Raw genomic sequence first — 14,301 nt, forward strand, 5'->3', positions numbered from 1 at the left:
CTTCAAGGTTTATAAAACTCAGTTTCCAGGTGGTCAACACACATTAAGTTCTCCCAATCGTAGTATTCCATGTGATGTACACCTGACAATCCAAAAATGTTGTTGAACGATTTGAACTGGATAAAAATAGCAGACGAAAATGTGTTTACAAAAGAAAAATAGTTCGGTAGCCAATGAAAATACCATGTTCATTTGCATATCGACCGTGAAAATATCGAAAACATAATTGCATTGGTGATATGCAAATTAGTTTGGGCCAAAATAAGTGACTGCCTAAAAGTACCATTACTGTTGTTCAAATTTCATGTCACTCGGCAAGTATATTCATGTACCCCAAGGGGAAAATATCGTACTTCTAAATATTGTTTATTCCGAAAAACTGTACTCCTGAAGGGACTATTTTGTTTGCTCACGGACCTCATTTGCATATGGGTTGTGGAAATACCGATTTTGATTTCAGGGACGAATCAAAATAAACTGCAGTACATATGCAATAATTGCAAATACTCAATCTTTTCTGATAGAAGTAAAATTTCAATTGCCCTTTTAGACACACAATAAACCAGATAACTTATTGTACTGTTCAAGAAGCACAGACAAAGATGTCAATGAATATTTAAAACAACTAAAAGATGACCTACAAATGACCTCAGACAGATCATCTGATAAAATAGTTGTAGGGGAGAACAACAGACATATGCAATTGTCAATAATTTATGAACTACATTTCCTGATGTTTATAAGTGTTGTTTGCATGTTCCTGGCGACTAGTATCTTCTCAAATCTGCCAGTGTGGTACTGAAAAATCTGTTGTTGGATGGGGGGTTTCAGGAATTTTCCAAGGTATGTGATCAATGATAAAAAAATGACTCGGTTAATCAGTGGCAAGACATTTACAATGTACTGTGTTCTATATTAGAGACCCTACTTATCAAATCCAGTTTAAATAGATCTGAACAAAATATAATTAATTGAATAGATGGAGGAAATAACAAGTGAAATAAGGTCTCCCGGTTTTGGTCTCTGATCTTGAAATGTGTTTGTATGTTGGATTTTATCCGGCAATCAGAAGTGGGACACTTAGGACACTAAGAAATGCATGTTTTAAACATCTTGGTGAACTATTTTTCTGCCTATAGTAGGTATGAGGGGCTAACCGGACAAAGTATATTTGACACACTGTCAATTCCTGAAAGTGTAATAAACAAATGTAAAATGGTGAATAGACAGTCAGTTTGAAGGAAAGGCATTTTGAAAATCTGGCAATTGATTCATGTCATGAATCAGTCATAGAAAATTGAAGCAAATAACTCGTCCATCACACTTCAGAACTATCCAGTTAGCTGACTTTATGGCATATTTAGACAATCTTTTTTCGGTCTGTGGCAGCCCTGATAAGCACAATTCAACTGGTAGTAGTGAGAAGCTAAAACTTTTGCAAAATGTATTCAGTGACAAACACAAAGAACTGGACAGTGCAAAACTAAGGGAATGGGAAGTCTAAATTTTATGAAAAGTATTGATACAGTTTCATAATAATATTTGTAATTTCTTCCTTGCATCAATTCAGTTCAAATATATTTAGTAAGAGAATCCATGAGTTGGTAGTTGTGTATGGAGTGTCTGGTAGCAAAACATGACATATGCAAAGCATATTAGCCTAGGAAATACAATCCACCAAGCAACACGGTCCAAAAATCTTGTTGATCTCTTACATGATGTATTTCATTCAGTCAATCAGTCAGTCAGTCAATCAGTCAGTCAATCAGTCAGTCAGTCAATCAGTCAGTCAGTCAATCAGTCAGTCAATCAGTCAGTCAATCAGTCAGTCAATCAGTCAGTCAGTCAGTCAGTCAGTCAGTCAGTCAGTTAGGACATGGTGAGACGCATAGATACCAGCATTTGTGAACATCTCTTACATAATGTTGTAGAAAATGATCATGTATTTCTTTCAAGAGATATCTAACAAGGGCGATTTCCACATTTGTTTTAATCAAGTTTATTACAAACTAATGATTATGTCCCATGTGAAAACAGAATTGACGAATGAATGAAATGAATCATTCTCCACATCACTTCATCGGAACAAATCACAAAACTTTGGATCACTGACACATGTTACAGTCAAAAAAAGGGTGAAAGGAACTTGTTTCGTAGACTGTTTGTAGCCAATGATGTGGGGAGAAATGTTGATCTTGCATATGTTCTTGAAAATGAGTTATCACAAGTGCCTTAGGTGGAAATTTTTGCTCAACTACAAAATCAAGGCTGGCCGACATCCTCCAAGCTGATGTTAGTATTAAAGTATCACTTCCTAATAATGAAAGGAAAGCATGCTTACTGAATGATGGGCCAACTTTGGTACAATCTGTAGGAAAGCCATTTTAGGCCAAAACATTTGGTAATCTGGCTGATGTATTTTGTTATCAGGTAATTAGCCAACTAGGTTCAACATATAAAAGAGTTGATGTTCTGTTTGACTGCTATGAGGAGTATGAGGAGAATATCAATAGTGGGTGTGTACGTTGCACTACCACATGTAAGGAAATATTTCTTAGACTTGCCTGCAAATTTGGCAAACTTCCTGTCATCACAGTTGACAGAGTATGGCTGCTCTTCCTGCAGATTGTGAGCTGGTGACAGACAAGGTGGATTTACAGGCTACAACTGTAGTGTCTTCAGCAGAAAGGGATTTATCACACCTCATGGCCAACCACGAAGAGGCTGACACAAGGCTGATTTTACATGCAATGGATGCAAAGATGATACAATATGGGAGAACAGTGATTGAATGTTCTGATGTGCTGATACTTATTATCTATTACTCACATATTATCACAGTTGAAATTTGTTGTATAAAGAGACAAAAGTACATCCCAGTTCATGACAGGCTGCGACACAACATCAAGCTTCTCTGGTCTTGGTAAGAAGACGGTATGGAAAGTGTTCAGCAAGTACCCGGAACTTCTGAGCAACATTTTGGCAATGTGACTGCTTAAACTTCAGAAAACATTGAAAGGTTTGTGTGTCGTATATATGGATGTTAATGTTCAAATATGAATGAATCTCGCCACACACTATTCCTTCACGCAACGAAAGTGCCTGAAGGTTTACTCTCAACGCAATATGCACTACAATACCATATAAAGCGTGCTCATCACCAGGTGACAATATGGATGCAAGCAACACTACAGGTTGTACCTGATCCAGTGATTCTGGTGGGTGGAAGAAAGAGAAGACATGTCTTATTCCTATCCTAATGTTAAAGGAACCAGTATCTTCTATCAGCCTTGAAATTATTGCTTGTGGATGCAGAACAAAATGTTCAACTTTAAGATGCAAATGCTATGTGAAAGGACTTTGCACTGGTGCTTGTGGATGTGGAGAAACTAAATGTAATAATCCAAACTCGGATTGAATAAGGATAATAAGAATAATACGAAAAACACAATTTCATTTTGTGTATTACATAAGTTTCATATAATTTGGTCAATTTAACATATATATGACCTCTTACCTTACTGTGAATGACTGTTATAATGTTTTGAAGTTATATTAATTGTATCACGAGCAATGTTATCTATGCCTAATATAAAGTGTTTTTATTTGCCATGTATGTATTGTCTGAAGTGTAGGAGATTGTTGAATGGTTTAGAAGATAATTTCATACAACGAAAAACAATATATGCCTATTTAAAGAGACGCCGATGTAATACTAATAAATCGTGTTGTGTGGGAAGTGTCCTAACAATATTGTTAAATATTTTACCTTATTTTTTGGCGAATTTTACATGAATAAATCATTTATAAAAGTGATAACAAAAATGTTGTGTTTATTATTATTTGTTCATATTACCCCGCCCCTTAACTCCATGTTGAACCCTTAAAATCGAACTATAGCAGTGATATCCACCTTAGTGATATTCTACTGTAACTCAGCAATATTTCTACAATGGATACTATATTGTAATAACAAATGCCATCGGAAGTGGCACGAAAACGTCGTGATTATTTTTAATCGAGTAATTCTCTTCTACAGTTTTTTTCTCTTTGGGACCTTTTTGGTACAATAGCCTCCCCAAACTAATATTATTTGCCAAAAGATAATATTCTCACAGGATATGCAACGGAAAGTAACTTAGTGGTTCTAATGTGTTCCACGGACTACACCACGTTCACAACAACTTGAACAAGGTTACTTATAGACGTAAACTTACCATCTACAGCAATATCATATTTTAGTTAACTATGCTCCCTTTCAAGTGTTCTTCAACATTCCATCTAAGGAAGTCAGTTTATGTTATGCTTTAAAATGTAACTCCTCTAAGCAAAACGCATTCATTCATTGATACACACAGAGCGTCCATTTTGCTATCCTAATCCCAATGCAATGTGTGCATAGATAATTAATTGAAAAAAAAAGTACGCCTACAGTGCAGGCTTTCTACGTTGACTGACATCTTTTCCTTCCAAGGATACATCATGGGAGTACCGAAATTCAATATGTTTAGAACAGAATCAGCGAAATTCTTTGTCTGTAGTCCGGTCAAACTCTAGTGGCAGCCTTGTTTTTTTATTATTTGAAGACGCTTGTGAGCGTAATCGAATTCACATTTCCCAATATGGTATGATGAAAATACCCCGGAAAATACCACAACATTACGGCACGCTGTAACATATGGCGTTTCGGTGATAGATGTATAATAATAGGTATTATTGCATTCAGTACCATGTCAGTATTGACCTGAAATTGTGATGAAATTAGAAGATCAGTAACCATAATACTGCCGTCTTGATTGAACTCGTTGATAACTACGAGGGTGCAGACAATCGGCTACGATATTATGCAAATGAGAGTTGTCAGGCGAGTAAAGCCCGGCAAATGTGTCAAGCCACACACTGTTCTGAAAACACAGCTTGGAATGCCGTGTAGTGAATGCAAACTTTCAATGACTCTTAACCAAGGTAATTATCAAAAGAAAAGTTAAAAGGACATCATTGGCTAATCAACGGTAAAAAAACTAAAGTATTATTGTCTGTGATTAGAAATTTATAATACAAATCAAATCGTAATTGGTAAGTTGAAAATCTCAAAGGCGTTGGTTGAAATATGTGGAATATTGTTCTCAATGGAAATTGCTTATAGTCATAGACCATTCCCAATGACAGGCCCATGTATATGTTTCTCAACTACTATTTTAATATAGGTTCAACTTCACATATAATCGGAATAATGACAACGATTTAGTTTCTTTGTATTGTTTTATTTTGGATTCTGAAGAAGTTTAGCTTCTTCTTCAAGGGTATGTCTTGTTTCAAGCCACGTAAACACAAAGACAAGAATGGAACTTAGAATTATTAGTGCAGCACCAATTAATTCCAAGCTAACCAGTTCCTGGTGAAACACAACAACATCCGCAATAAAGCTGACTACAAGACAGTCGTTCGTTAAAATTGATGTTTTACCCACACTCTGTAATTGTAGCGATCTGTTAAACGAATACAGATAAGCAAGGAACAATGCTACCATTCCTACAAGATATGCAGTCGTGATAGGATATTCAAGTATAAATGTATATATCCGATCACTACTTGTAGGGTACACAAATATCAACATAATTACAAAACCAAATAACCCATTATAGAAAACTACAACTATTAGAGAAAGATCATCAGACATTGCTTTAGCACACACAGCACCAGTGGATACAAGAAGACCTGCTGCTACAGCATACATATAACCAAGATCCGATGAGGCGGCAGCTGTACCAAATATGAATTCAGGTCGTGATATTAATATGATACCAGCAACATTTATGGCAATACCAATACAGTCACGGGGTTTACACTTCTCTTGTATGAATACACAGGCAAACATAGGTGCAAATATTGGTAATGTTCCTGCGGCTATAGAGGTTGCATCTCCCATTCCAATCCCATCCATAGAATAATAGAAAAGAACGTCTCCTGCATTTTCAGAACAGCTTTTCACAATGTTCAAAATAGTGTCTTTCCGTTTGAGTTTCAGAATATTAATTTTCCTGTAGACGAGCAACGGGATAGTTATTGCCATCATCATCAGTGATTTGACAAGTAAAACCTGTGATGGTGAATAACCAATCTTGACACATAACAGAGCAAACACATCTGAGATAGCTAGACTTGCACCTGACAGTAATCCCATTGTAATTCCTAAGAATGCTTTCCAGTAGTGGTGTTTTGTGTGCATTGATTCGCTCTCATTGTGATCTTTTTTGTCATTAATGGTATGTAGTTCGAATACATTGGACACACGAGTGGAGTCGTCTGTGATCGGTTTGTCGGTATTGCCATTTGGTTCCATGTTGTCAGTGTTCGCACTCCGTGATCTGTAATTTGATATATCAATATTTAAATCGCTATCACATAATTAATAAATTTTGAAAATTATGTAAATAGTCTTAATAATAAAAAATAAACATAATTTCTTTGTTTAGGATGAACTATTTTATTTAATCAGAAAAGTGTATTACAAATTTTAATTTGTGTATGATATAAATTATCTGTTGAAATCAACTAATGAGATTTTGAGTTACTGCAATGAATTGTGGCATTATTCATAATAAGACAATGGTACCTGAATATTATCGGAAATCATAGATTTTTTAATGAAATCTGAACAGGTGAAAGTTCCGATTAAGCAAGTAGACAGTAGTTTCGTGACTCATATTCTACTATTTCACGTATACCTCAGAAGGTCGGGAAAGCTGCACAAGACGCATATGAACAACAGCGTTCAGATAAGTTGATCTTCGGAGTTTAACTGTTTGGCGGACTGACAGTACGTGAAATGTCACACGGTAATTCTTAATATTATCATAAATTGAATAATGTAAAACAATTTATTATCACTGATATTTCAATATTTAGATTTTTTTAGCATATTCATTCTGTTTCAGTTCACAAAATTGCCAAGGTAACGCTTACTTCTTTTTTTTTATTTTCATGTACATTAAAATCAACGGATTTTACTTTTCAACAAAAATACCGAATTTAAAATCCGTGCATTCACGGTGAACTATAATTGATCTGACATCTAGAGATTGTTCGACATGACTTTGTGGTTGTCTTCGCGTTCGAATTGATGAATTGGATTGTTAGAAAAAACGTGATTTTGTATGGCTGTGACTATTTATAACAGTTGACCCCAAATATGTTATGCCACTTTTTATATCACATACGACCATTGTGAAGATTATTGCAATTCATATTATGAATTCAATTTTGTACATTGCAGAAAACCTGACAATTCCATATGTACATGTCATATATAATATTTAGGTACAAAAATAAACCTTGTCGAAAGGCATGGTTGACATCTTTTACTGCGACATAGGAAATGAACATTTTTCTCCTCACCTGTTTTGCTGATATTGTCTGTATGATACCCGAATCAGACACTGTTGAGTAATAAGATTATAATGATGATATTGTGTCGTTAATTAATTCCAGAACTCCTGTCCTATACGGAAGTATGCTGTATATTCCTTGTATATAGGTAACGCTGCACCACCAGCAATGTATAACACAGTGCACCTTTCTTGTAAATAGCGCCATCTATTGACGATGATCTTCGCGATATTTTGAAGCCACCACGACGATTTGACCTTTTTTGTGTTTGTCATTATTTACTTTTATTCTAAATTTTCCCGATTCGTTTGTTTGGTGTTTGGTTTGAATTCAGCGTGTTTAGTTTGTCTTTACAAAAATCTCATGTGATAAAATAATCAACACACATATTAATTAGATACTATTATTTTTTTCTTTCCAAGGATACACCATGGGAATGCTAAACTCCAAAACGTTTGAGAACAGAATCAGCGAACTTCTTTATGTAGAGTCACGGTCAAACCCTGGGGCAGCCATGTTTTGTTTTTAGAATGCTTACGCGCGCGTAATCGTTCCATATTTGGAATTCCTAATATGGTAGGGTGGAAATACTCAGTGCAATATTGCAAAATTACAGCACCCGGTAACTTATGGCGTTACGGTGACAGATGTATAATAATATTTATAATTGCCAGATTATTGAAATAGCATGTTTTTTTACTTGATGTTTTTTTCCTTGTATTGAACAAAGCTTCTATGGTGTCAGTGCTATGTGCTCGTCGCATGTGAGGTGATTTCGATTTATATAAATAGTTTCTTAGGCTCTCAACCCCTAGCCCTAACCTTTCCGGTGCCCTCTTCTGTCTCCCCATTTAATTGTGTACGCTTCTCTTGGGATGATATTTCGAGAAGCATATACAAATAAATGAGAGTTGATTAGAGGAGGGGTATATTTCCTATCCTAGACGTTTAGTGTAAAAGATATCATAATATTGATGTACCCTCTCACTATTTATAAATAGTTATAAAGACGGATCGGATGATAGCATATTTGTTTTTTATAATCCGGTGCAAGCGTATACATTTATTTATACGTTTTTCCAGTGCAGTGCATTTTGGGATTGAACATACGTTTTTTTAGTAATATATTCACGTACGTATACTGAAAAGAAAGTGTTTATCAAAGGTGTTCTACCACAGATTCTACCATTCCTTCTGTGGCAGCTGGGGTGTATTTACCATAGCGCATATTTCGAGGTCGAAGGTCAAACAAACTCTCTGATTCTCTGATCTGCATAAATTACAGATATATATCAATTTATCTGGAACTCTGGTGACGGATGGCAGATTTATATATACACATACACATTTCTGTTTTTTGTTATGCATTTAAAAGTAATTTACATTGCAAATTTACATATTTACGTGAAGTTTGAAGAAATAAATATTTTGCATAAATTACATCAATTTGGATACAAACTGTGCAATGTCAATATACATACATAATACATTACGAAACTCAAAAGCATATATCGATGGTCGCGAATCACGTTACATGTTCAATTATTGATGAGCGACGTCGACAATACAGTCCGAGGTTGTATTCATAATTCATTTGTCCGTGGAGATACCATTGGTTGCAACGGGGTTTGGATACGTCACGTCAGGTCTATATATTCTAGATACGTCTTGGTTACCAGTGGCTAAGGCGTCTTTGATGCAAAATTGTGACGTGAAAGTACTCATTGTGTGCGTGACGAGATGGTATTCACACTCATTGGATAGCCTGAAACGTATACGGGCTTTAAAACACTGTAAGACTTTGGTTTGCGATATGCCCTTGATTTGGTTGAAATGGGTTGCATGAATAGCACATTTCAGAGGCATTATCAGGTAACACAGCAATCGATGAGTTGGGTTGGTAGTTTTCTTTCGCAGTGAACCAAGAATATACCATGACAATGAAATGGTGTCCATGTTGAGTAGCTGCAGAGTTATTATATTGAATTTTTCAAGATCAGAAGTCAGTCCCTGACATTCAACAAAGATGTGCACTAAATCATCGTGGTCGTTACAGACAAGAAATTCATCTGACGTACGTATTTGAGATTTAAATAAACAACTACACGTAGGAAATGCAGCGTGCAAGAGTCCCCACTGTAGATCGCCGTTATTTTGGGGGGAGAAGGTGGCAATCTGTGAAAATAGGTTTGTCGGCAGGGTTGTGAGTTAAAACATCTTTGCAGACATTATTTTTGTGTGTGGTTGCTTTAGGCAGATTTTCTGTTGATGGAAGAAATGTATATATTCGCTCCTTATACAGCAGGCAATTTAAGAGAATGACATTGCCTTCATTAATAAAGATTAGCTCAAGTGAGTAGTTATTGTCAGGTATTTGTACTTCACTTGTATTGTGATGGCAATAATATGTTTCCATTCAGTTGGTATGGCTCGGTGTGTTACGTCAAGAACCCTACCAAATACTATGCGTCTTTGCTTATACGGGTACTGTAGATCATCAACTTGCAGCCAATTTTTACAAACTGTAACCTATCAGGTCAACTACTTTGGTAAAAAATTAAGTGGTGTGTTTTGAATTGGATGCAAGACCAGTGGGTTATTAAACAATGGTTCTGCGCACACCTCCACAAACATGGAAAGTTTGTCCTTTCTTAATGTTGTGAGAGAGAACCAAGTCTTAAGAATGTCATGATCAAATGCTGGAACGTCAACGGCAGATTTGTTAAGATGTGTGATAAATAGCTGCTTGTCATAATTCAGGTCATGTACTTGCCTGGGAAAATAATCCGTGAATGAGAAACTTGAGTGTTTTAAATTAGCATACAAATACCGTTGCATACACATACATATATTAATTTTTAATAAAGTTGAATTCAATTCAGTGCAATACAACATAGAATTGCGTTTTAATTCAAGTTTAATTAAATAAAAGTTGAACACCCTTTGAAGCTTAGGTTTAATGTCAGTAACGAGGGTGGGTATGGTAAAAATATATTAATGTTAATATAAACTGTACCATACCTTCCCCCTTTTCCTAAACCTAAGCCACGCAAAACGTATTAATAATAGAATTAACTATTTATATAAATTATGTTTTCCAAGGACTATGAAAAAAATCCTCTGAAGGTCTGTATGTCTTCGGAAGTTGTATGTCTTCGAAGGGACTGTATTTTGTCCTTGCAACATTAGTACACATACACATACACATACACATACACAAAAATGGCTTCTTTGGTTTTACAATCAAATCTTTGCCTATGAGGGTATAGAAAAAGATTAATTAAAAGTCATAAGAATCATCTCATTAGAGTTCACTGTCGATTTGCGAAATTAATGCGAATGCAAATGTTCCAGTATCAGAGAACTTTACCTTGCCTAAATTGAATTGTTTCAGTGTATGTATGTAAATATATTACTGAAAATATCTGCTCAATCTCATAATGCACTGTATTGGATAAACGTATATAAAAATGGGGTGTCCTTGTACCGGATTAAATCAAAACAGTCAATGCTATCATCCGACCAGTTTTAATAAATATTTATAAATTCTCAGAAGGTAAATCAATATGATATATTTTACAGTAAACGTTTAGTTCTCTTAATCTACCCTCCACTCCTCCAACCCCATTTATTTGTATATGCTACTCTATACATATATATTTTCCCAAGGGGAGCGTACATAACTAAATTGGGGGGCGACACTGAAAGGCTCAGGGTTAAGGTTTGAGGCCTTAGGAATGTATTAAAGAAATCGATATCATCTCACGTGCGCCGACCACATCTCACTTACACCATAGCAGATTTGTTCAGTACTGGTTAAAGCAAACACTGCAGTGTCATCGCAATATTAGTGCATACAAATATTATAATTACTAGTACATGAAAAGTTGATGTTAAATATAAATGATGATAGCAACTTTTACTTTACAGGTTATATATTAAAATGGCTTATAATACACTATATCAGTAAGAAACAAAATGCCCCGATTATATTATTCAATCATATATGAAATACAAACAAAATGTATGCAGACTCTAGTTATTAACTCGTTATTTACGTATTTCCTCTGTTTGTGACGTCATTGTATAACGTACGCATCGTAGTGTACTGTGTAATTCATTGCTGGTGGTGCAGCGTTACCTTTGCAAAGAATATACAGCATACTTCTTTGTAGGACGTGGTATGTGGAATCATTTTTCACATCACACTATCATAAACCAATTACTCATCAGCGCCTGATTTGGGAACCATAAAGGGAATATCAACAAAACAGGTGAGGAAAATGATCATTTGCTATATTGCAGTAAAATATGACAACCATGTTTTTCGACAAGGTTTATTTTTGTACCAAAGGATTAAACTGACATGTACATACGGAATTGGAAGGTTTTCTGCTGCAGAGAATTAAATATGGGTTACATTAATACTCACATTGGTTGAAAATGATATGCGAGAGAAATCAAGAAAAATTACAGAAAATATGAAATGTATTAAAGAAGAAACGTGGAAGAGGACATTTAATTTTTAGTATTTTTGCTTAAGAACGATCATAATCTGATTTGCTCTACAGTATTAAGTATCAAACAGTTATTAAACAATCTATAACAACAAACAATCCAATTCACCAATTTAAATGTGAAGACAATCGCAAAGTCACGACAAACAACCTCTAGATGTCAGATCAATTACATTTTACTGTAAATGCATTAATTATTCACATTTTAATTTCGTTATTTTCATTACTAAGTAAAATCCGTTAAATAACAATCGAAGTCATCATTTCACTTGTGAACTAAAACACAGTGCGCATGTTCAAAACATCAAAATAGTGTATTTAAATGTCAGTAAAAATAAATGGTTTTGCAATATTTATTATTTAAGCAATTAAGCGCTGAAGCACAATTTATCTATATCGTTGAATCTGTGCAGATTACACAAGGGCATTGCTAGTTCAATCCACCATCGGGCTGTAATGTTGGTGTTCATATTTTCACTAAATGTCACCCCAGATCGTGGAAATACTGTCCACTTGTGCTGAGTCGAAAATTTGCTCAGTTTCATCCCAAATCTAAGATTTATGCTGGATACAAAATGCTTTGGCAAAATTTTTTTCAAACATCTACAGTGTTGTAAGTACCACTGTTTCATTATACAAAATCCTACAACTCATCTGAGTACTTCAAATACGTTGATTTTTAAACTTTAACTCAGTTGGCAAAACAAATTTCCGACTAGACTAAAATGACCAATGGTAAATAAACAACTAATATTATAGTGTTACGATTATGTTATACTCCTTCACATAATTTCAAAACTCCATTTTAATTCTGTGACAGCAATTTAAAATTAATTTATCAAATTACAGATCACGGTGTGTAAACACTGACAACATGGAACCAAATTGCAATAAAGACCAACTGATCACGGAAGACTTAATTCGTGTGTCCAATGTATTTGAACTACATACCATTACTGACAAAAAAGATGATTTACCAATCAATGAGAGTCAATCAATGGATAAAGAACACTACTACTGGAAAGCCTTCTTAGGAATTACAATGGGATTACTGTCAGGTGCAAGTATAGCAATCTATGATGCATTCGCCCTGATGTGCATCAAGATTGGTTATTCACCATCACAGGTTATACTTGTCAAATCACTGATGATGATGGCAATAACTATTCCATTGCTTGTCTACAAGACAATCAACATTGTGTCACTAAGACGACAGGACACACTGTTGAACATAGCTAAAAGCATTTGTGAGAATGCGGGGTCACTATTCTTTTACTATGGTATGAGTAATATTGGAGTGGGAGATGCGTCTTCAATAGCATCAGGAACAACACCAATATTCACACCACTTTTCGCCTGTATATTCATACAGGAGACGTTTAAATTCCACGACTGTGTTTCTGTAGTGACAAATGTAATTGGAATTGTATTAATATCTCACCCCAATTTTATCTTTGACACTAATACAAACGCGCCTCCTCTCGGATATGTGTACGCCTTTTTAGCAGGGATCCTCCTCGCGATTGGCGCAGTTTGTTCCAGAGCAATGTCTCATGGTCTGTCACTTATAGTTGTTGTATTCTATAATGGGTTATGTGGTACTATAATTATGTTGATATTAGTGTACCCTACAAGTAATGATCGGATATATACGTTGATACCTGAATGTCCTATCGCAATTGCATATCTAGTAGGAGTGGTAGCATTTTTTGTCGCTTTCTTGTACTCGTTCAACCGATCGTTACAGTTGCAGAGTGCGGGTAAAACCACAATTTTATTTAACATCAGTATTGTTACTGGCTTTGCAGCTGACGTCATTGTATTCCATAAACAGATAGTTGATTTAGAAATAATCGGAGCTGCTCTTATAATTCTCAGTTCCATTATTGTATTTTTGATCACGTGCTTTGAAATGAAGCACAGAGTTGGCGAAGAAACAAATCTTCTTGAGAAACCCAAATAAAACAATAAATAGGAAGTTGAATATTTATCGATAAGTAGCCACTGATTTTAATTTAAATCAGTATAGCAATATGGTAAAATGAATATGCCAATAATTGCTGTGGAGGTTGTATTCAGTATCCTAGGCTATACTGTGTGTGACTAGTTCCAAAGGTATATCTGATTGTGTAGCTCACTTTTTAATGTTAACTTAAATCGGGGGAGTCGTCACCTGCGCATGCGTCAGATGGCCATAGCGTGTCATTGTTTACAAACAAGCGTCTACCCATGAGCCTTTGCGTTTTTAGCCTGTGTTGTTATCATCGCCCGGGACTCAATTCCCGCGCGAGCGCTGGTGACGACCCTCCTACTTTAATATGGACGCTACTATTAATTTATGTCAAGTCAGTAAATTGGTACAATAAATTATAATACAATGTATTATTGTTGTTGA

General features: G+C 35.3%; 2 protein-coding genes across 2 annotated transcripts; one reads left to right on the plus strand and one right to left on the minus strand.

Moving 5' to 3' along the window:
* Positions 1-5,243: 5,243 nt before the first annotated feature.
* On the minus strand, positions 5,244-7,551 carry LOC102805752 (solute carrier family 35 member G1-like). Its single transcript, XM_006824475.2, has 2 exons — positions 7,399-7,551; positions 5,244-6,368 (listed from the first exon to the last, which is right to left on the minus strand). The coding sequence occupies exon 2, from the start codon at positions 6,341-6,343 to the stop codon at positions 5,264-5,266; it is 1,080 nt and encodes a 359-aa protein (XP_006824538.1). The 5' UTR covers positions 6,344-6,368; positions 7,399-7,551; the 3' UTR covers positions 5,244-5,263.
* A 3,913-nt stretch (positions 7,552-11,464) lies between these two features.
* LOC102805640 (solute carrier family 35 member G1-like) lies at positions 11,465-14,301 on the plus strand. Its single transcript, XM_006824474.2, has 2 exons — positions 11,465-11,663; positions 12,756-14,301. The coding sequence occupies exon 2, from the start codon at positions 12,781-12,783 to the stop codon at positions 13,867-13,869; it is 1,089 nt and encodes a 362-aa protein (XP_006824537.1). The 5' UTR covers positions 11,465-11,663; positions 12,756-12,780; the 3' UTR covers positions 13,870-14,301.

Source organism: Saccoglossus kowalevskii, chromosome 20, assembly GCF_978046115.1.
Source record: "Saccoglossus kowalevskii chromosome 20, keSacKowa6.1, whole genome shotgun sequence".
NCBI classification, from domain to species: domain Eukaryota; kingdom Metazoa; phylum Hemichordata; class Enteropneusta; family Harrimaniidae; genus Saccoglossus; species Saccoglossus kowalevskii.